Below are 22,500 nucleotides of genomic sequence, written 5' to 3'. Positions count from 1 at the left end.
GAAGTGGGTGAGTCCATGGATAAAGAAGTGGGTATATGTGGGCCTATAGATAAAGAGGTGTAAATGGGTGTACTCCATATACCTCCATATACCCCCCACTACACACTGGCTACAGCAGTGTAAAAGGCTTGAGGGTTGTTGTGATCATTACTACAGTATTGTAACAGGATTGAGAGTTGTTGCGCCTCTCTGCTCTCTGGGTAGATATTCCATCCCGGGAAGGCAGGTGCTCGAGGCCCCACAGGAAGTGCTCTCTTCCTGGCCTGGGCAGAGCCTTCTGGGAGGAGCCATCTGGAGGAAATATGGCCTCTCGTCTCTGAGGCAAGGCAAGGCAAGTGTATAGCACATTTCAGCAACAAGGCAATTCAAAGTGCTTTACACGAGACATTAAAAGCCTCAAGACAAAGTGCAACACATAATAGGTAATATAAAACGAAATGCAAAAAAGTACATTTAAAACAAAATGTGGGAAAAATTAAATACAGGAATAAAAGTTACAGTGCAGTGTATGAATAAATAATTATTTGATTTCATAAAAAGCAGCGGCAAAAAGAAAAATCTTCAGTCTTGATTTAAAAGAACTAAGAGTTGCAACTGACCTGCAGTTTTCTGGAAGTTTGTTCCAGATATGTGGAGCATAAAAACTGAACACTGCTTCTCCATGTTTTGTTTTAACTCTGGGGACAGAAAGCAGGCCTGTGCCAGATGACCTGAGAGGTTAACATTCACCCTCGTGACCTGAGGTTAACATTCACCCTCATGACCTGAGGTTAACATTCACCCTTATGACCTGAGGTTAACATTCACCCTTGTGACCTGAGGTTAACATTCACCCTCGTGACCTGAGGTTAACATTCACCCTCATGACCTGAGGTTAACAGTCGAGCAGAGTGGAGAGAAGTAGGGCAGAGGAGGGATGGAGGTTAGGAGGATAACAAGGTAGAGGGATGGAGGATGGAGTGGTAGATGGGGATGGAGAGATGGAGGATGGAGTGGTAGATGGGGATGGAGAGATGGAGGATGGAGTGGTAGATGGGGATAGAGAGATGGAGGATGGAGTGGTAGATGGGGATGGAGAGATGGAGGATGGAGTGGTAGATGGGGATGGAGAGATGGAGGATGGAGTGGTAGATGGGGATGGAGAGATGGAGGATGGAGTGGTAGATGGGGATGGAGAGATGGAGGATGGAGTGGTAGATGGGGATGGAGAGAGGGAGGATGGAGCGGTAGATGGGGGTGGAGAGATGGAGGATGGAGTGGTAGATGGGGATGGAGGGATGGAGGATGGAGTGGTAGATGGGGATGGAGAGATGGAGGATGGAGCGGTAGATGGGGGTGGAGGGTTAAGCAGAGGCCAGGGCTGCATTCCGTTCCCTTTTAGCACCTCCCCTTCCCTTATTCCCCAGATAGCAAGCGGATGTGTAATGATTCTGGGCCATATATGGGCCGGAACTAAGCCACAGATGTATATTGCCCAGATCCGCTTGTTATCTGGGTCACTTCCCTAGAGTGAAAACCCATGACGATTTTCTTGTGTTGCAAACAGTTAGCCCTTTTGATCACAGGGAAGTGATTGAGGGAAGCGATAACTATTGCTTTTTGCTGTCATGGTGATTGTCAACTAAGGCGTCTTCTTCTACGTGTGAAAGAAGAAGATCGTCAGGATGCTCTAGGTCTAGGAGCTGGAAGGGATCATGCGTGTTATCTGGATGAAAGGGAGTGAGAACGAGGGATCAGGGGATTGTGAATGTTTCCTGCTCTTGCCGGAACAGATCTGCTCTTTGTTTAGCGGCCATTTATCATCCAGTAATTCTGGGGATTCTCCCCTTGCAGTAAGGAAAGGGACCGTGAAGCTAGAAAGCACTTCACGGAATGCACCCCAGGGCTGAGGCCGGGTCTGAGAGTACCTGCTGTTCCCTATCCTACCACTAGGGGTCAGGAGTGTGTTTTACCATGGAAAAGCTGGAAAAGACAGAAATTATGCTAAGCTTTCCCCTGAACGTCTTGCACGTTTCTCTGTGTGTGTGTGTGTGTGTGTGTGTGTGTGTGTGTGTGTGTGTGTGTGTGTGTGTGTGTGTGTGTGTGTGTGTGTGTGTGTGTGTGTGCGTGTGCGTGCGTGCGTGCGTGCGTTTCACTGATGATAAAAAGGAAAAGGTCTTTCCGTCCATAGTAGGCCTACCAGAGGAACCGGAGGCTGTGTGTGTGTGTGTGTGTGTGTGTGTGTGTGTGTGTGTGTGTGTGTGTGTGTGTGTGTGTGTGTGTGTGTGTGTGTGTGTGTACTCTTCATTCACCCATCCACAAATCAATTCAATCTTGTGTCTCCCTCATCTTCAGTTGAAGCCCCCCTGGTCTTTACTCCTTCAGAAATCGACAAAATATTTAACCCTTGATGTAACATCTCCATGGAAACCGTCCTGTCTCCGACACGTGGTTTGTCCCTACCTCCCTGTGCGAGGCGGGCTGCGGCTAATACAGATGTTCGGCACGTGGTTTCTCCCTCCCTGTGCGAGGCAGGCTGCGGCCATTACAGATGTTCAGCGTTTAGAATCTGGGTGAAAGGTCGTCACGCTGAGACCGGGAGGGGGGGGGGTGGAAGTGAAGGCGCAGCTGTAGGCTGTAGGTGTGGTTCTACCGATGATCAGTCACAGACCGCTATTCAACCCTTTTTTCCTCCTCCGTTCTCTCCTCTCGTTGGCTCTGTCCAGCCCTTATCCAGTCTCTCAGGAATCTTTACAGCAACATCCTTAAGACGACACAGATTCCTTTGTTCCTGCACTGTCCAGTTTGTGGCTCTGAATTCTATTTCAGCAACTGCTCACTTCCATTCAGATATTAACAGTGATTTACTGAGAGGAAGTCAAATACTGTTAAACTTTACAGTATGTCAAATCGCCTGGCACAAAAGCAGAAAAAGGTCAGGCTCCCGTAAATGATAGAATTATGATTGAGGGACAGAAAATTCTGGAACACCAAAAAATGAAAGAGGAAGTAGTAGCTGTTAGACTTCCTTGAAATCATCACTTACTTGTAGGCCCCTATCAATCATTTTCTTTGAATCATCATCTACCTGAATCATTTTCTTTGATGTCAGATGATGACAGTGTGATGATCTCAGGTTAGGGAATGTGTGGTGTGTTGGCTTATCCCTCCTTCATTCTCCTCTCTCAGAATGTTACAGGATGTCATGGGAATTTCCTGAAATACAGCATGTAATCCGACCGCCAGGTTGACAGACATAATGATGGATAATGAAGTGTTTAGTGATTACACTGTTGCAACCCCACTGTGACACTTCACAACACAACGGTTCAGGGTTGGATTCTGGGAACAGCGTGCCCTGACAGGAAGGGGCCGAAAGAGCTAAGGGACCCGTTTCACACCCCATAACCTCCGATCATCAATGCTTCCTGGCCTCCCATCCTCATGTCCCCATCTCTCTCCATGTCCCATGTCTCCATCTCCTCCAGATGTACGGTCCCAGAAGCATGACCCTAATCTTTCCATATACAATCATACCACTGGGTATTCAGCTATCCATATAAATCATGTACCAGCGGGTATTTCGTTTTAAATTAAAACTATTCCGTCTAAGCGGTCTGGAGGGAAGGCTAGGGTTAACCCACCACAGCCCTGAGGTTAGAATGCAATGTTCCTGGCTGTTCCCATCTCAGAAGCACAGTTGACAGTTTCACAGGGTTCAGCTTCAGAAAATCTCCTTTCCACCCGGCCGGAGCCCTGGCAGTAACTGAAACTATCACTGTACTTTATGACCTATCACCCCAGTGTCATCTGTGCAAAGAGAAAAGCAGGGTTTCTGGTGACCTTAATGCTCTTATTTAGTGAAAATCCCCAAGGACAGAGAAAAGCCTATTTTTAGCGGAAACAAAACATTTCTTTGACTGTCTTTATAAAGCACCCTGCAGGCTTAAACAGAAGAATGGATGTTTGTTTGGTGGTTGGGGAGGAGGGGGGGGGGGGCTCTGTGCGTCAGTTGCCGTCACATCACTGGAGGATGTCTGCTGTTACCTTTACCCTAGTAAGGCTGCACTCTGGACAGGAGGGGGTTAACTCTGTGGTTGGGTCTGGCGCGTAGCACACGTATCCCCTCTGTTCTCCCCCTCCTCCCCCCCTCTACCGCCCCTCCCCGCTTGGGGAGGCCGTCTGGGCATTGGGAATAGCTGTATAACGTAGGCATTCTCCGAGCTGTGAACTTTCCCCTAATTCTCACAGAGGACCTATTCCTGCTTTGACAGAGGAGCACCTCAGGCCAAACCGCTGCGCACGTCCCCCGACACGTCTGCAGACGGTCCCTCTCTCTCTCGCTATCTGTCTCTTCCCAGCACCCCCTCCCCAGCCTCCCTCTCTCCCCCTCAGCCTCTCTCTCCCCCCCAGCCTCCCTCTCTCCCCCTCAGCCTCCCTCTCTCCCCCAGCCTCCCTCTCTCCACCTCAGCCTCTCTCTCCTTCCCAGCCCCTCTCTCTCCCCCTCAGCCTCTCTCTCCCCTTCAGCCTCTCTTTCTCCACAGCCTCTCTCTCTAACCCCCCAGCCTCTCTCAGCCTCCCTCTCCCCCCCAGCCTCCCTCTCTCCCCCTCAGCCTCTCTCTCTCCCCCAGCCTCCCTCTCTCCCCAGCCTCTCTCTCTCCCCCAGCCTCCCTCTCCCCCCAGCCTCCCTCTCTCCCCAGCCTCTCTCTCCCCCTCAGCCTCTCTCTCCCCCTCAGCCTCTCTCTCCCCCCCAGCCTCCCTCTCTCCTCAGCCTCTCTCTCTCCCCCAGCCTCCCTCTCTCCCCAGCCTCTCTCTCCCCAGAGTCCCTCTCTCTCCCCCCAACCTCTCCCTCTTGTATAGCCTCTCTCTCTCCCAAGCCCCCCCCCCCCAACCCTCTAGCTCAACCAGGTGGCTACAGACAGGGGTAGACTGTCTGTATTGTATTGTATTGTATTGTATTGTATTGTATTGTATTGTATTGTATTGTATTGTATTGTATTGTATTGTATACTGTATGTCCAACGGTAAGACCTTCACATGTGGCGATATCTGGCTTGTTGAGATGAAACCCTAACCAGCTATACTCTAGATCACGACAGAGAGAGAGAGAGAGAGAGAGAAAGAGACAGAGAGAGAGAGAGAGGGACAGAGAGAGAGACAGAGAGAGAGAGAGAGAGAGAGAGAGAGAGAGACAGAGAGAGAGAGAGGGGGGGGGGGTATGACAGTCTGAAAGAGGGTTGGAAAGGAAGAAGAATGCAGTTGATTTACTCCTTTGCCATGTGGCAAAATAAAGACCCCTCGAGATTATTACTATTATTATTAATATTAATATTATTATTATACACTCCACACCTCCCCTGTAGAAATGTCTCCACATCTCCCCAGAACTATGGAATACACTTCTCACTCTTTGGAGCATTTAGATTTGGTAAAACTGGGTGAATTAATTGTAATGGTTTATCAGAATTATGAATCTTATCTTATGGGAGGTGATTGCATGGTTTCATCACTGCATCATTTTCAAGTTATATCAAAGATTCACTCTAGATGAATGTCCTTGTGAGAATCAGTGAGAATTGTGTCAGGAGCAGGGTGAGTGATAGTGGATGATCAAGCACAGTACATCATCATTTGTTCTTGGACACGTCTTAACAGCTAATCATAATGTGCTCTCCACGCATTTCCTGGGGTGGCTGTGGTGGCTCAGGAGGTACATGACTGCAGGGTTGGCGCCGGCGGTTCAATTCCTGACTCCTTCTGTCCACATGCCAGTGTCCTTGGACAAGATGCTGAAGCCCAAAAATTGCTCCTAATGAGCAGGCTAGCGCCTTGCATGGCACCTTGCCACCATTAGTGTGTGAATGTGTGCGTGAAAGGGTAAATGAGAGGCCATTAAACGTCTGTTAAAGTAGAAAGGGCAAGTCCATTTACCATAATGTCTGTACCACAGATGTGCATGTCAATGCAAGTACAGTATCTAGATTCATGCTTAGATTTTCCTGAAATCAGTTCCCTTTGGAAACCGGTTGTATCCTCCAGTGGGTGATGTTAAGGCAGCCTTACCCTGGAAACCATATCCAGCCCTGCTCCATGGTAGTGATGGCAACTGACTTCATTGTTACATCATGTCCCTCCTCCCACTCTGATGGTAGAAACAGTTAACAGAAACTCGAGCCAATCCCTCCCCCTCCACCCAGCCAGCCAATCAGAGAGTCCAGCAAGCTGGACTGGTGTTGGCAGTGACAGTATAAAACACAAGTGTGTGCTCAAACAGACACCCAGGAGCTGCAGCTCTAATAAAACCAACTGGAGAAGCAAGGGTTCTCAGTCTGCCCTGCCTCTGAGCAAACCCACCTGCCTACAGAACCCAACCTTCCAGACGGAACCCAGCTCAGAAGACCACAGCAGGCATGAAGACCACACTAGCCACCCTGACTCTGCTCCTGGCCATGATGTTGGCCGCAGGCTTCCCCTTCGATAGGAGGGGGAAGGAGAAGCCGGTGCAGTATGCGGCTTGGGAGGACGTGAACGTGCTCGCCCACGGCCTGCTGCAGCTGGGCCAAGGCCTCAAGGAGCATGTGGACAAGACCAAGGGCCAGATGAGGGACATCTATGCTAAGCTGAAGGCCTTCAACAGCACGGTGGCCCAGCTGGGTCAGGACAGCCAGCGCCTGCAGGCGGAGGGCGAGGCGCTGCGGGCGCGGACCCAGGGGCTGGAGAAGCGCGAGGCCCAGGTGCTGAACGCGAGCGCCGCGCTGATGGACGCTGATCACGCGGAGGAGGCGCCGCAGGAGAGGCGGCGGCTGAGCGACAGGATGAACAAGCTGGAGGAGAAGGTGGACGGCATGTTGCAAGGGGAGGGGCTGTCGGACATCACCCAGGCCAATGGCAACTACAGCGACTCTCGCGCCGTTCAGGTAAGAGGACGCACGCATCTGTGGTTACCCTAACCTGTAGTGTGCTGTGTGAAGGGCGTGGATACTGTATGGTCTAATGCAAGGGGCCGGTGTTGGTTTGCCGGGTTGGGGCGGGGGAGTTAGTTAGTGAGGCAGACGACTGACTTGAGAACAAAAGACAGTAACCTGATGTTCCTTTGTGTCCTGCTCCAGTACAGTAACTGCTGCTAGATTTCCAACTGTGGTCCTGCAGCCATAGCCTACTCAGTCCTGTTCCATACTGTGGGTCTGCCATGCAGCACAGCCCCTCATTCATCCTCATCAGCTCTGCAGACAGAAACATTTATGTCTAGGCTACTGTAAAATCAGGTTAGCAGTCAACTTGTATGAGTGCAAGCAGCTGTGTTCTCCATGATCAGTGAGGGCAGCAGAGCGGTTCAGGGTCCACATGGAACCTCTCCTGTCCAGAGGAACAAGGAGCTTGATGATGGACAGGAACAGTTAGCCCGGTTCTTTCCACGGTCTGACCGTGACTGAGGGGAAACAGACTCTGGCGGGGTTGTTAATGAACTAGGCTACCGTGCATTGTGCGGGGGAACGTTGCAGACAAAGAATCTGCACGCACCCGAGTAGAAATCGGTGTAAAATAATATTTTTACAGACGCGTGATATTTCTAAAACGGGAAGTCTGTGACCAAGTTGAGAGAGAAAGTAGAGATATAGATTCTCTCTGCTCGCCACCTGCCTGCCAGTCTCTGAAGAAAGTTGTTCGATAGGGGGCGTGAGGATGGAAAATCCCGCGTTTTTATGTAACCATCGGGCGGTGGTCCTGGATGAACAGTAGAGGTATTAAAACGGGCAGCTGAATGTAGGCTCGCGGGCGCAGGCATAAGATGAAATGTGTCCATTTTAAGAGTCAAGCGTCAAACGCAGAAGGACCATCCTAGTACTCAGGGTCAGGACAAAACTAGCCAATTTATGCAAATAACCTGAGACTTGTGGCGGTTAGGATTGTGTAGGGTGATCTATGAGCATTGTGCCTGCCTACTATACAGACTCATATAGGCAACTGTAAAGTGTTGTAATAATAAATGTGTGCCATTTTGTTGTGATTCAGTGGATGCTGGAGTCTCAGAATAAACGCATTGATGACTTGGTGGAGAGGATCCGACAGCAGCAGGAGAAACTGGACAAGCAGACCGTACGCATCAGGACCCTTCAGAATCAGGTGTGATGTCAGTTAAATAGATAAGACATGCATTCATTATTGTTTTCACATCATAGCGCAACAGACCACTGATGATAACGGTATTCTTCTCTCCCTTCCAGATTCAGCTGACCAAGGCTTTCAAGCGCAAATCAGAGGACACCGCTCAAAACGGCAGCATAGAGCAGCGTGATTCGCCAGTCGGTAAGTAGCCTAGCCAGGCCTAAACCCAGCTCCTAATTCAACCCTGTTGGTGACATTAAGAGGAAGACGACTGACACCCAATGCAGGGAGCCATCTGCCTTCCGAGCAGTAAAGAGGCTTAAATCACCAACTGTTACAGCCAGGTTTAGCCTGCCTACATGTCTGGAAATGGCACCCATAGCCCAGGAGGGACGGGACTGCACAGCAACCAGAGTAGGCCTACGCTGAGGAAATAGAAATTAGAAATTCACATCAAGCCAAAACAAATGGGATAAATACTGTAGTACTGTACTGTAGTAACTGTGAAAACCCTGCAGTGTCCTCACTCCACACACGCTGCTGCAGCTGTTCCCGGAGGGGACTGGTCTTAATGGCAGCTTTCAGAGCTTTGTGTGTGACTGGCATGGCAGCACGCCAACTAGGGAAGAGTTCGGGCTCTAGGCTGACGGGGGAACATTACTTACTGACTAATAACTGACTAAGAAGTGTGTTTCCTGTTAAGTCTTCAAAAGAGAGTGAGAACATGGGGTTCCATTCTTCAGAAGTATTTCGTCACTCATGTAGGAAGTTCAATGATTTACTATGAGCTAGTCTTTGACCAGTAGTTCATAGTGGGCCATTATACAGTAAGTAGTATATGGGTCAGTTATGTAACTGACCTGCATACAGTAACTCACAAAGGACATTAAAGTTATAATCTCAAACGTTTTTCAAATAAATACTGGAAATGTTTTGTTACTACAGTATCTATCGACGATTGAGGTAATACAATAACGATTCAGTCCGTCCCCCATTCAATAAAGCCTGGCAGTTCTGAGTTCTGTGGTGACATTCCTGGCAAAAATCCCAAGCTTCACACAGTCAGTAGTGGCGTTTCACTTCAAACAGCAGTGTTTTGTCTGCCAGAGAGAGGTGGATAGGTCACAGATTCCCTCAAACACAAACGTAGGAAGAAGCGCTGATCAAACAGTCTCCCAGCCAGCCACGGAGCCTCGCGGCGCAGAGCCCGGTTAGTAGGTGAGGGGTGAACCCAGGGCTCCTCCAGCTCTGAACAGACCTTAAGTCTCACGCTAGCTGTGACATCAGCAGACTGGCGGAATGCAACTAAAGCACACTGTGTCTGGCCGGGCTCCAACTGGGGGAAAGGTGGTCCGTCTCCGGCCAAGCTCGCCGGGGCCAGCATCCTGACGAGGGATTAGTCAGAGGTGGGACAGGAGGAGGTAGGGGGTGGGGGGGATGAGGGGGGCAGGCAGCACATCTGGTTTCTCAGCTGAAGCCTCTTCTGGAACAAGAGAAAGAAAAGTAACTGAGACAAGGGAGGCGGGGCCACTTCTCGGGGTGAACTTTGTACACACATCCTTTGTTGTTTCTAGCCCTCCCTCCCTTGTCTCATGAAACAGTCGTACATCCCTCAGGAATGTGCAACCTTTCCCCCAGATCTGTCAGAGGCAGACCCCCCCCCCCCCCTCACACTGACCCCCCCAAAGTGTGCCAAAGTTGAGGCAAGCCCCTGAACTCTCCACCTCTTCTCCTCCCTCCCCCTGAGGGCCAGCTCCAGATCACTCCAGAGGTGCTGTTGTGGTTGGATCAGGCTGAAAAATCAAAACAAACAACAATCCCCAGTCGAATTAATATTAGTCCCGCCCGGAGGATCGACATTGACCGGGCTCTGATTCAGCTACGACTGAAAGATGGCCTCATAGGACAGATCCGAGGAACCCCCAGGCACATGACAACCCCCCCCCTACCCCCTACCCCCCACCCCAACACACGCACGTCTGTGGCCTTCTTCCAGGCCCTCCCACCCAGCAGCAGCATTCACAGCCCACGCTGGCTGCACTCCCAGAGCATGCAGTGGCCATGCATTGTGACGTCACCGACTGGCTGCCCTGCACGTGAGGGAAGTGTGACAGACAGGTGGGAGGGGGGGGGGGGGGGGCAGGGGAGGAGTGAGGGGAGGGGGAGGAATGCAGCCTAAGGAATGGTGTGTAATGGTGTGTAATCAATGGGGGTGGGGGGGGGAGGGGGCTGGGAACTGGGAGAAAGGTCATGTTTACTATGAAAGCAAGGAGCTCTTTCTCTCCCCACCCCCCTCCCTCTCTTGTCATCTGATGCACGGGGGCAGAGCGGGACGCAGGCTCTGTGCTTTCTATCACCACTTACTGATAAGCTGCATTGATGTTCCCGGCCTGTCTTTGTTATCTTTGCTTTCAATAACAACAACAACACCGAGAACAAAAAACAAAGAGAGAATGCCCTCTTGGCGATGACTCAACATTCTTTGGAGACTCCACAGGTGTTAGTCGCACCTCTACCGCACACGCCGAGTTGTGACTGACCTGAAAACGTGTGAGGCTGGCAAAGAAGCAGGGTGGACTTCAGCCTTTTTGTTAAACAAGCTTCACGCTGGCCATTTCTCAACCCCACGGTTTGAAGTTCAAGGTGCTGGCGATAAAAGAAAAGAGAGTTTCAGTATTCAAACCGTGGAAGTTAAATAAGTCATTTATAAACAGGAGCAGAGCCAGGGTAGGTGAGAGGTCAGAGCAGTGTTTTGGACCTTGACAGAGATACGGTGTGGAGTCTCGTACCGACTGATACGAGATACGGCGTGTGGTGGAACAGTTTGTTTACCTAGTCGTGTTTGTGTGTGTTCTTGCAGAGCTGGCTTCAGACTGCCACGACTTGTTCCTGAGGGGGGAGCGTTCCAGCGGGGTGTTCACCATCCAGCCGTCCGGCGCCCCTCAGCCCTTCCGGGTTTCCTGTCACATGACCGCCGGTGAGTGAAGCTACAACCGACCCCTTTCCACAATCCCGCCATCAGCTAGCCGTCGCTTAGCCCTCCAATAACCAGCCGGTGAAGTCCGGCGGAGACTAAGCTCACCTTCTCCACTGAGGGCCCCTGTCTCCACTGTGGGCCCCTGTCTCCACTGAGGGCCCCTGTCTCCACTGTGGGCCCCTGTCTCCACTGAGGGCCCCTACTTCCACGTACAGTGGAGACAGTGAGCTTTGTCTCTGCTGACTCCGCGGCTCTCTAGGCTACATGGCTCAGCTTGTGAAAACTTTCTCACATGTATGCTACGCTGGCTGACCTGTCGCTAGTCACCACTAATCCTGTTTTATCCCTCTCTCCCTCCTCCCTCCCCCCCCCCCCCTCTCTCTCTAGACGGTGGTTGGACGGTGATCCAGCGGCGCCAGGACGGCTTGGTAGACTTCGACCAGCTGTGGCCGGCCTATCAGAGCGGCTTCGGCAGCCTAGATGGTGAGCATGATCCTCTGGTGTCTTTCTCATCATGTCCAATAAGATAGGCCTAACTAGCAAGGGCACAGGCTGATACACACACACACACACACACACATACACAGGCAAAGCTCTCGAGTACACATTTCATTGTACATTGTACCCATATCCTGTACATGTGACAAATAAACCTACTTGAACACACACACACACACACACACACACTCACAGCTAGAGCTCTGAGCAGAACAGCTAGCCAATCAGAGCACTAATGCTAGATTGTGGATGTCAAGGTGGAGAGAGATCAAGCTCTTTGGAACACTGTCAAATTTCTGCCGGATTCATCAATGACTACAGAGTTTGAAGCCTTCCCAACCCTAACCCTTCTCTCTCCCTCCCTCTTCCTCTCCCTCCCTCTTCCCCTCCCTCCAGGTGAGTTCTGGCTGGGTCTGGAGAAGATGCACGCCGTAGTCAGAGATGCAGACTACGTCCTGAAGATCCAGTTCTCCGATTGGCGGGAGGACGCCGCGTCGGTGCACTACCCGTTCCGTCTGGGCGGCGAGGGCAGCCACTACGCCCTCCGCCTCCTGAGGCAGACGGCCGAGGGCGGCCTGGAGAGCGCCCTGACCTCTGACCCCGCCGGCCTGCCCTTCTCCACCCGCGACCGGGACAACGACCGGAAGAGCGACGCCAACTGTGCCAAGCAGCTCTCCGGTACGACCGCCCCGCCCCTTCACAGGAAGTCAGAAACTTAAATCAAACATTCCGCCGAACCGAGTCCAAAAAGATACTCCTGACCCGAAGCTCTTGAGCATCCATCATTAAAACTCTCCTAACCTCTCTCCCTCTCTCTCCAGGTGGTTGGTGGTTCAGTAACTGCGGCCTCTCCAACCTCAACGGCCGCTACTTCCAGAGCCCGCCCCCTCAGCAGCGCCACCAGAGGAAGCAGGGCGTGTTCTGGAAGACCTGGCGAGGGCGCTACTACCCCCTGAAGACCACCAGCATGATGGTCGGCCCCGCCCAGATCCACAAGTCCTAGAGAGCGCCGCGCTCCTCACTGAACTAAAAAAAAGAGGAGGGCTGCTTTAGGGACGACCCCCACCCCTCCCCATAAAGAGTCATCCAGCATCTTGGAACGGCCTCCGTGTTTTTACGAGCTCTGCTCCAGAATGTGCTCCGTGGCGCCACAGGTTAAGGTGGCAGGTTCACCAGGAGGACTCAGGCCGGTCCCAGCCTGCCGAAGACGCCCCCGCGGGGGGGGGAGAAGACGTACGTCTCCCGCATGCCCAGACCCGCCAGACCTGAACTGTGCTCCCAGCTCTGCGGTTCTGGAGAAACGACCCGACGCTCCCAGACCGCGGCCCCGTACCCTCGTACCCCGGACCAAAACGTGCGTTCTAGACCAACAACGTCATGGCATTAGATATCCAAAGGCATTATGTAGTTTTCACTGTAGACTGGGATGACAATGGCCCCTTAAAGAAGTGTGTTGAGCATGTCCAACAATTGGGAGTGGTTCTTAGTAATGAAAACAAAAAAAACACCTTCCAAACCATTCCCGCCTTGCTGACCATGTACTGTATGTAATACTTCTTTGCCTGCAGCTGTTATTTTGAATCAAAGTAAGCTCCTTCTCCACAGTAGCGTTTTTCTAATGGAGATGTTAATCCTTCAGTCATGTTGACTGTTTTTAAAGAGCCACCGCGCTCTGTAGGTTCATGAAGCGACGTGTTCTGACTGCATTCACAACCTTCACCGTAGCCTGTCTCTGTGTCGTTGTGTGTAACTGTTTGTTTACTCTCATTATTTAAATGCTGTAAATAATCGATCTATTTCCGTCACCACCTGTTTGACATCTGTCTGTAATTTATATTGTCCATTTCACATTCCAAATGTATTATTGATGTTGTTTTTTTATAAGAAAAGAACTGATCTTTGGCCAGAATGGGCCAATAAAATGATTTAAAGGAACCTCTTGTGTCTGGTCTCTCTTTATTCAGCACTGATACAGCATGGAGAAACTCATCAGTAAAAACTAACCCAGCATGGAGGAACATTCAGTAACGACAGACAAGAATGGCATTTACTATTTACCATTTAGCACTACTCTCACTGACTAGGTCACTTGACATCACACAAACTGGTTGTCTGACTGATTGATTGACTGACTGCCTGCCTGACTAGCTGACTAACTGACTGATTGGCTGGCTGTCTAACTGGCTGGCTGGCGCGCTGGCAGGTGACAGAGAGGAATGTCCTGACCCTGCTGAAGCTTGCCTCTTCCAGCATCCCTGAGCCAAGCAGGAACAGGCCCAGCATATAAATCTCCAGGTTCCCCAGGGTGCATCCAGAGATCAACACACCAGAGGTGTGCTCTGGGACACTGGGTGGATCGTAGCTTCAGGAATGCGAGGAGGCAACATCTCTACTCAGAGCTTCTCCTCTCTTCTATTGGTCTGGTCCCTCTGACCTCTGAACTTGCAACACCACCTTGGCGTGACTAAGAGGCATGGGGATCTCCTGAGGCTACTCCTCTGCTAGGTGTTAAGAGCGTATAATCGGCTTAGCTGATCTCACTCCACGCCTCCCTCCGTTCTGTGCCAGATCTGATATCTCACACCTACAGGGAGATCTACTAATGTGTCAGGCTCATTGCCAAGGTGTATTTCTCTCTTCAGGTCGTCCTAGGACAAGCCCTCCATCAGCGTCCAGTCACCCCGATCCTCCATATTGTACATCTGGCTAGCTCGCCCGTACATTCCGCTCCTCTCTCCACATATGTTATGTGTCTCTGCCAGCCTTATCCTCCTGGCTGCTATTCTCTCACTCATCCTTGGTGACCCCCCCCCCCCATACAGATGTTTGTTGGTAACCTGCTCACTCTTGTAGATGTTAAGTACTGCACGCAGCATTATGGTGTAGCACCCATCTAGGGATTTCTGCAGGGTGGGCTTCAGGGTCCAGCATTCACAGCCATATAGGAGAACGGACTTCATCGTTGCATAGAAGAAGCTGAGTTTGGTTTGTCGGGGAAGGTTGGAGTTCCACATCTTGGCCATGTCGTTCAGGGCCCTCCACGCAAGCGCCTTCCTCACTTTAAGGTCTTGCTCGGACGAGCTGACCCATGAGCCCAGGTATTTGAAGTAATTCACCTCCCTCCAAGCAATGCTTCCTGTTGTTGTTAGAGGTGGATGGTCCGGGAGGATGTTGTAGGTGATGCCTCGATTTTCTTGGCATTTAGCCGAAGGCACTCTGGACAGGAGCTCCTGTTCTTGCTGTACGTGGTCAGAGAGCAAGCTGATCATCCGCGTAGTCCAGGTCCGTTAGGACTACAGCGGGGTGTCATCGTTAGGACTACGGCGGGGTGTCATCGTTAAGACTACGGCAGGGTGTCATCGTTAGGACTACGGCGGGGTGTCATCGTTAGGACTACGGCGGGGTATCATCGTTAGGACTACAGCGGGGTGTCATCGTTAGGACTACGGCGGGGTGTCATCGTTAGGACTACGGCGGGGTGTCATCGTTAGGACTACAGCAGGGTGTCATTGTTAGGACTACAGCGGGGTATTATCGTTAGGACTACAGCGGGGTGTCATTGTTAGGACTACAGCGGGGTGTCGTCGTTAGGACTAAAGCGGGGTGTCATCGTTAGGACTACAGCTGGGTGTCATAGTTAGGACTACAGCGGGGAGTCATGTGACCTCTTAGGTGTTATAGTGAGGCTGTGGTCCTGCTCCCGACCACCGATGGCCTTCCTGAGCACATATTCCGAGCATTTGGACTAACAATACACTTTCTCTGAGGAAATGAGAGGGACAGGAAGGACAGTGAGGTACTGGGAGGACAGTGGGGTGAAGATCATCATTCCGGACCTCAAGATGTCCCTGTGGGTTTGGTGGGCTCAAAATCACTTTTGAGTGACCTTAATGCAAGTTCTTGCAGGAAGTCTAATCCCCAGAGAACTGGAGAGCCAAAATACATATTTCAGAAAGTTTCCTTTATACTAGCCAAAAACAGTGTGAGCTCATGCATTGCCTAATCTTGGTGAATAAACATCCCATTCACATATTTCTGGTTCTTCTGCCAACTTTGCCTCCCTGCTCATTAAACATATCTGTGGTATTCTGCTCCCAACTCAAACCCTGCTTCCAGTCCACCACTTCCTCCCTAACACACTTCTATTTCTATCTGTTTTGTACGTGACATTTCTGTGTGGGTCATGACCGAAAGAACATGATCAAGGATACAAGCGGCTGAGATGAGTTTTCTCAGGGGGGTGGCTGGTGTCTCCCTTAGAGACCATGTGAGAAGTTCAGTCATCTGTGAGACTGGAGTAGAGCTGCTGCTCCTTTGCGTCGAAAGGAGCCAGTTGAGGTGGTTCGGGCATCTAGTGAGGATAACTCCTGGACGCCTCCCTAGGGAAGTGTTCCAGGCGTGTCCAGCTGGGAGGAGGCTGCGGGGTAGACCTAAGACCAGGTGATGGCCTGGCCTGTGTGCGGCTAAAGATCCCCGGGCAGAGCTGGTTGATGTTGCTAGGGAAAGGGATGTCTGGGGCCCCCTGCTGGAAGTGCTGCCTCCGTGATCCTGCTCCGGATAAACGGATGAAGATGGATGGATGGATGGATGGATGGATGGATGGACATTTCTGTGACTGACTATTATTTTAACTATTACAGGCCCCTGTCAATTCTATGCAGCAAAGAACATAATTGTTACAGACACATTTGTAGCCCCAATCTTATTCAAGGGGACAGGGACAGTGGGGACAGTGAGGACAGTGGGGGACAGGGATGCAACCGGGGTGTTGCTGATTGACTCACTAATGCATCTGCACTGGAAGGCCTCTGGGGCTCAGACGGACCAGTAACAGACCATGTTAATCTGATTCTTGTGAGGATCGGATTCAATCTTATTTTGCATTGGATGTCTACTGTCAAAGCTATGTGCTCAAAATGGCTGCCAGAGTGCTGCTCCTCTATAGTGATCTAGGGGATAGCAGGGCAGCAACATCACTCACTCGCAAACGGCGCATAACACCCATACAAAACGCCGCCATCAATCACTGGTTACCACGGCAACACTTCCCCTGCATCTGCGCGAGCCCTGGAGTGGTAGAAAGCGCTCTCTGCTCTGTTCTCTGTTCTAAAGAGGCTTCAAGGCCAGAATCGCCGCCTTCGTGGCGCTTGCACCCACGCTGGATACTAAAAATAGATCTGTCTGGATGAAGGGAGGCTCAGATCTGAGGACCTGCTCACTGTGTACGACGGTACCGCATTCACTCTATCTCTGCACCAAAAGGTATCAAACTGTAATAGATCACAACAGTCAGTTACTGTATTATCAACCCACCAACCACTTATCACCCGACATCAGTCAACGCATTACAGGAGGCAGATTTCGTCATACATTTTATTCATCGTCATGTACAAATTGTCTTCAGGTGATAGAAAGCGGTTTGACTCCTCTGCTCCCACTCATGTCTCTATTGCAGTAAAAAAGAAATACCAGCATGATCGAGTCAAGAGGTACTTTGGCAAATATCTGGTCTTCCAAGGGCAGACGGACCAGGGCGGGGCGGGAGGTGAGGAGAAATAACTTTATTATGTCAATGAGCGACGTTTATCTTGACACTCATTATAAAAGAATAAGAATCCATAAAAATATTTTATCTTTTAACAATACATAGTTAAAATAGTCAGTGATAGCAGTCAGGTTGTCTTCCATTAAGCATTACTACACCTTTAAGGGATGAACTCACAGTGGGCTATGAATGAGGCGTGTCTGTGTGAGTGAGTTCACATGTATGTACTGCGTGTATGTAGTATGTGTATTCATATTGTGTGTGTGTGTGTGTGTGTGTGTGTGTGTGCGCGTGTGCGTGCATGTGCGCGTCTGTGTGTATTTCCATTTCATATTTCACCATTCCCACTCCTACCACTGACAGAAGTGAATAAAAGGGAGGAGACACAAAAACATTTGGCAAAAACAATCATGGTTCTGGATGAGGGGGCGTGTGGATGACAGCCTCCCTCTAGAGCACCAGGATGCTGCACCCCCTGCTCCACCAGAGCCCCACCCAGCACAGGAGGGAGGGAGGGAGGGAGAGAGAGAGGGAGGGAGATGGAGGGAGGGCGAGATAGGGGGGTATGTGTTGGAAATGAGATGTCTAGTCCATGATAAAATGGGGCTGGGTGTATTAGGGACAGTGTTGGGGTGGCTGTGTTGCCCTGGTGGGTGGTGGTGGTGGTGGTGTTGGGGGGGTTCAGGCTCGGGCCCGGCCCCCCCGGTTCAGAGGTATTGTTGTAGAAAGTGCAGCAGCATGATCTCATAGTGCTCTCCAGACTCGGGACAGCGGATGCTGTGGCGCTCGTTAGGGTACACCTGCGGGGGGAGGGGAGAGGATCAGCTGCTACGCCACCTGAGGTCCTGCTCTCTGACGCTCCACACACCCACTGCACACCAACCACCAACCCACCCTGAACACCACCACCCTCCATCTAGAGAGAACAGCCAACCACCTTATATACTGCACAGTAAAGCTATTTACTGTACAGTATATTACTGGTGTATGTATATTATTGGTGTATAGTATGTTGCTGGTATATGTATATTATTGGTATAAACTGTATATTATTGGTATATACTGTATCTTATATAGGCCTAGGCTAAGTAAACAATAACCTGAATCCCCATAGTTCAGACTGTGCCTCCCACAGCCAGGAATGATCACAATATCAGTTCTAGAGAAATGAACAGTGTTGAGGTCAATACTGACCTGCAGCTGGTAGGGCTTCCCGGCGCGGATGATCTGCGACACCAGGAAGTTGGTGTGGAAAAAGTGCACGTTCTCATCTAGGAACCCGTGGAGAATCAGCAGCCTGTTGGGCCTGGGAGGAGAGGAGGAGGAGAGAATGAGGAGGTGGTGAGGGGAGAAGGAGGAGGTGGTGAGGAGACCAGAGGAGAGTGGGCTGTAGCTGGTTCATACCACTACCACATCACCACCATATCAGATACAAATGAATGCAGTACATTATAAAACAGCTAGTTCCAACCGCGCATTGTGATTGGCCAAGAGGCATTCGGGGCCGTGCCAATAACAATAATATACGCACAGAGGTAAATCACTGGTGAAAGTATCACTCCGCTTTGAAACTTGTATCACGACATGATACCATGGGTGTATTCAACTCGGTGATACAATGTATCCAAGCGGAGTGATTCACGTTTGATGCAGTACATCAATCGTCACATATGAAGTTTCTCTTAGCCGCTACCTCGCTTGCTTGCTCTGTTTATGTTGTTGAACAGTCCAGCTGGCGTAAAGCTGCCTAAAGCAACGATAAACAATGGGGAACTATTTCGGACTGCAGAGGGCTGAAGCAACACAGTTTAGCGAAATTGAACACTACCGACCCATATAAAAAGAACAAAAACAAAAGAATTGACAGTACAGTTCTGTTTGTATAAAAGCAATAACAGACTCAAGGTCGAGCTTTATGGTTATTGGCACAGGTGCAAGGTGACAGCACTCCGCTCCGCGTCTGTACAGCTGTGCCAATAAACACCATCAAGCACTCCCTCCCATAAGTTATTGCTTATGTAATAGTATAGTACTGTATAGAAAAGTATAGTATAGCAAAGTATAGTATAGTACAGTAGGGTACAGCAGAGTGGAGTATAGTATTTACTCGCTGGGCAGCTTGTCGACATGCAGAGCCACTGAGCCCTCTTCGTAGCCCTGCTGGTTGTTCTCGGGGACATCCATGTAGCGCTCCGTGTAGCCCGTGTCATAAGCCATCCACACGGTCACCGGAGCGCCCGCTATCGCCACCTACAGACCGGGAGGAGCACAGACAGGGCTGGTCAGAATGAGAAGCACAATAACACTAACAATAATGTAACAGGACTGCACTGGCATCGTGAACAGTGATGCCATTATATAATTCCAAGAGAAGACAGACTGTGCACCTGCTGCACACAAAATGAGGTGGAAAACAAGCTGCACTTTTAACTACCTGCCAACTGTAGCAAGACTTATCTGCTGGGTGATGTACTGTACAGCAATGTGCAAACACAGCAGCGAGATTTGTGAGCAGTTATGACAGGAAAAAGATAATGGAATACAACCACCGTAAAGACATCAATCATCTGTGCATTCCTGCACTATCTGCACCGTATGGATCTCTGTACAGACACACTGTACATTCAAATAGAACAGATAACTTTAAACACATTTGTCCATTTAAAAAAAATGTTCCAGTGTTTACACAATTTGTGCTCACTTATGTGTTTATATTTCCAAACATAAACCACATTCCACGTTATTCTATTTATATTTTACGCTATCTTTACTTATTTGTACATACCTGTATACAGGTATACAGCTTTGTTTACACGTACTCTTTGAATTGAAATTATATAAATACCAATCCTTTATTATTACTGTCTCCACTGTAGTAAACAATAGGCAGGCCTCTTGTTAATCTGAGTGGTAGACACTAGGCAGGGTTCAGACCCCAATCTTTCCTCTAGACCAGACCTCCTGGACAATCCAGCACTGCCACCAGGAGGTCAAATGAGGGAACTACATTGCATTGTATTTGAGATGTGGGGGACTGATGTTGGGGTGTAGGGGGAGTTGGGGACTGATGTTGGGGTGTTGGGGGAGTTAGGGACTGATGTTGGGGTGTAGGGGAAGTTGGGGACTGATGTTGGGGTGTTGGGGGAGTTGGGGACTGATGTTGGGGTGTTGGGGGAGTTGGGGACTGATGTTGGGGTGTAGGGGGAGTTGGGGACTGATGTTGGGGTGTAGGGAAAGTTGGGGACTGATGTTGGGGTGTAGGGGGAGTTGGGGACTGATGTTGGGGTGTAGGGGAAGTTGGGGACTGATGTTGGGGTGTAGGGAAAGTTGGGGACTGATGTTGGGGTGTAGGGGGAGTTGGGGACTGATGTTGGGGTGTAGGGAAAGTTGGGGACTGATGTTGGGGTGTAGGGGAAGTTGGGGACTGATGTTGGGGTGTAGGGAAAGTTGGGGACTGATGTTGGGGTGTAGGGGGAGTTGGGGACTGATGTTGGGGTGTTGGGGGAGTTGGGGACTGATGTTGGGGTGTTGGGGGAGTTGGGGACTGATGTTGGGGTGTTGGGGAAGTTGGGGCCTGGGCTCAGGGTTAGTGGGAGCATGGGGGATGCAGCTCAGGTCCAGAGGGGCTGTGGCGTCACCTTGAAGACGTTGGGTCTCTGGATGAGGCCCATGAGGGACAGGAAGCCGCCGTAGGACCAGCCGTGGATCGCCACACGACTCAGGTCCACAAAGTTAAACCTCTCAGCTACATACTGCAGCCCCTCCACCTGGTCCTCTATCTCCACCTGGCCCTGAGAACGAGAGACAGACGATGAGAGAGAGAGGAGGAGAGAGAGAGGAGGAGAGAGAGAGAGAGAGAGAGATGAAGAAAGATTCATGTCAAATGTGTAATTTCTAACCCGCATCACTTGTTGAACTAGCGGGGTCCAGTTTAGAGTCTTGATTTGAAGCTTTTCACTCAACTAATGGCACATGTCTGTTGTCATGGAGACGTGTTCTACTGTTACCATCTTGTTTTTGAGCGCTCCCTCGAACTCCAGCCCCCTCTGGCAGGAGCCCCGCCCATCGATGACCACCACAGCGTAGCCTAGGGACGCCAGCGTGTTCAGGCGCAGGTACTTCATCCCTTTGAACGAGTTGTTGACCAGTTGGACCTGAGGACACACGGGCGCACACACACACACACACACACACACACACACACAGACACACACAGACACACACAGACACACACAGACACACACAGACACACACAGACACACACACACACACACACACACACAGTGACTTAGGTGTTCTTGACCTGACAGCGAACAGGTAACAGGAAAAGCAGCAAGGTGGCGGAGCTGAGACAGACCTGCGGGCCACCGTAGACAAAGAGGATTGTGGGATGTTTGCGGGCGGGCTGCAGGTTGTGTGGCTTGTAGACCATCCCATACAGCTGGAATCCTGACCGGCCCGGGAAGTCAAATATCTCAGGAGGCTTGTAGTCTCCTGGACAACCTGAGATGAAGAGACAGAAACACACACAATCACACACACGGAAAGATAGAATATTTTGTTATGTTTAGTATGTGTGCGAGTACCGTAGTCTGTCCGTAAACCATTGGGGATTATTAAAAGTATTGTATTCTATCTATCTATCTATCTATCTATCTACCCATCCATCTCAGGAAGGATGTGTGTGTGAGTATTGAAGCACGTCCATACCTGGAGCCCTCTATCTATCTCAGGAAGGATGTGTGTGAGAGTACTGAAGCACGTCCATACCTGGAGCCTCCATCATGCTGGCCCAGAACTCCGGCACCATGTGGAGCGGATCTCCTCCCTCCGGACCGGTGAGCTGGTACACGTGAACACAGGGGGGGGTGCTCACGCTGCTGTAGTGGCTCACAAACATGTCAAAGTTCTGCAGAGAGGGAGAGAGAGAGAGAGGGAGGGGGAGAGAGAGGGAGAGAGAGAGAGAGAGAGAGAGAGAGAGAGAGGGAGAGGGTGTGTGGGGAGGGGGGATTAACGTCTACACACCCTTCATCAGGCAGAAGCCAGGGAACATTCCGGAGCTGGCAGAAGTCAGGACACATTACATGGTCAGATGGAGAGATGGACAGACAGAAATTAATGGTGGGAGAGAAAAAAATCAACCAATCTGTCTCCATCTTCTGTTTGGCCTTTTGTTTCTAGTCAGGACATGTCTGAGCTCAAATCTAAGGACCTGCTGTCCCCACTGTGCCCAAGGAACTCAATGACTTCCCAGATTGTAAAAACCCTTGGAGAAGCTATTGAGCGACTGGAATAGATGTTTATGGGTTTATTGTTTTCCTCGTGCTCAAAGGAAGCCTGTTATATTGCAGGAGGGCTTTCCTGTTCCCTGACTGGCTCTGGACCATGTCACCAA

At 50.5% G+C, this 22,500-nt stretch overlaps 2 protein-coding genes across 2 annotated transcripts in view; one reads left to right on the top strand and one right to left on the bottom strand.

Moving 5' to 3' along the window:
• The first annotated feature begins 6,310 nt into the window (after positions 1-6,310).
• angptl4 (angiopoietin-like 4) lies at positions 6,311-13,396 on the top strand. Its single transcript, XM_084446664.1, has 7 exons — positions 6,311-6,896; positions 7,993-8,103; positions 8,205-8,286; positions 10,946-11,062; positions 11,450-11,545; positions 11,957-12,238; positions 12,382-13,396. Exons 1-7 carry the CDS (start codon positions 6,390-6,392, stop codon positions 12,561-12,563), a joined length of 1,377 nt encoding a protein of 458 aa, XP_084302790.1. The 5' UTR covers positions 6,311-6,389; the 3' UTR covers positions 12,564-13,396.
• Positions 13,397-16,976: 3,580 nt separating this feature from the next.
• Positions 16,977-22,500, bottom strand: part of LOC311316220 (dipeptidyl peptidase 9-like) — a 14,362-nt gene continuing 8,838 nt past the window's right edge. The window contains exons 15-21 of the mRNA XM_084447035.1: positions 21,876-22,014; positions 21,463-21,608; positions 21,113-21,259; positions 20,744-20,896; positions 19,213-19,355; positions 18,300-18,411; positions 16,977-17,905 (exon numbers count right to left, since the gene is read on the bottom strand). Coding sequence (XP_084303161.1) covers positions 17,813-17,905; positions 18,300-18,411; positions 19,213-19,355; positions 20,744-20,896; positions 21,113-21,259; positions 21,463-21,608; positions 21,876-22,014 — 933 coding nt within the window. The 3' untranslated portion in view covers positions 16,977-17,812. The remainder of the gene's footprint in view (positions 17,906-18,299; positions 18,412-19,212; positions 19,356-20,743; positions 20,897-21,112; positions 21,260-21,462; positions 21,609-21,875; positions 22,015-22,500) is intronic.

Source organism: Borostomias antarcticus (assembly GCF_949987555.1).
Source record: "Borostomias antarcticus genome assembly, chromosome: 12".
Classification (NCBI taxonomy): Eukaryota; Metazoa; Chordata; class Actinopteri; order Stomiiformes; family Stomiidae; genus Borostomias; species Borostomias antarcticus.
This window is presented reverse-complemented; position numbering and strand designations above follow the sequence as displayed.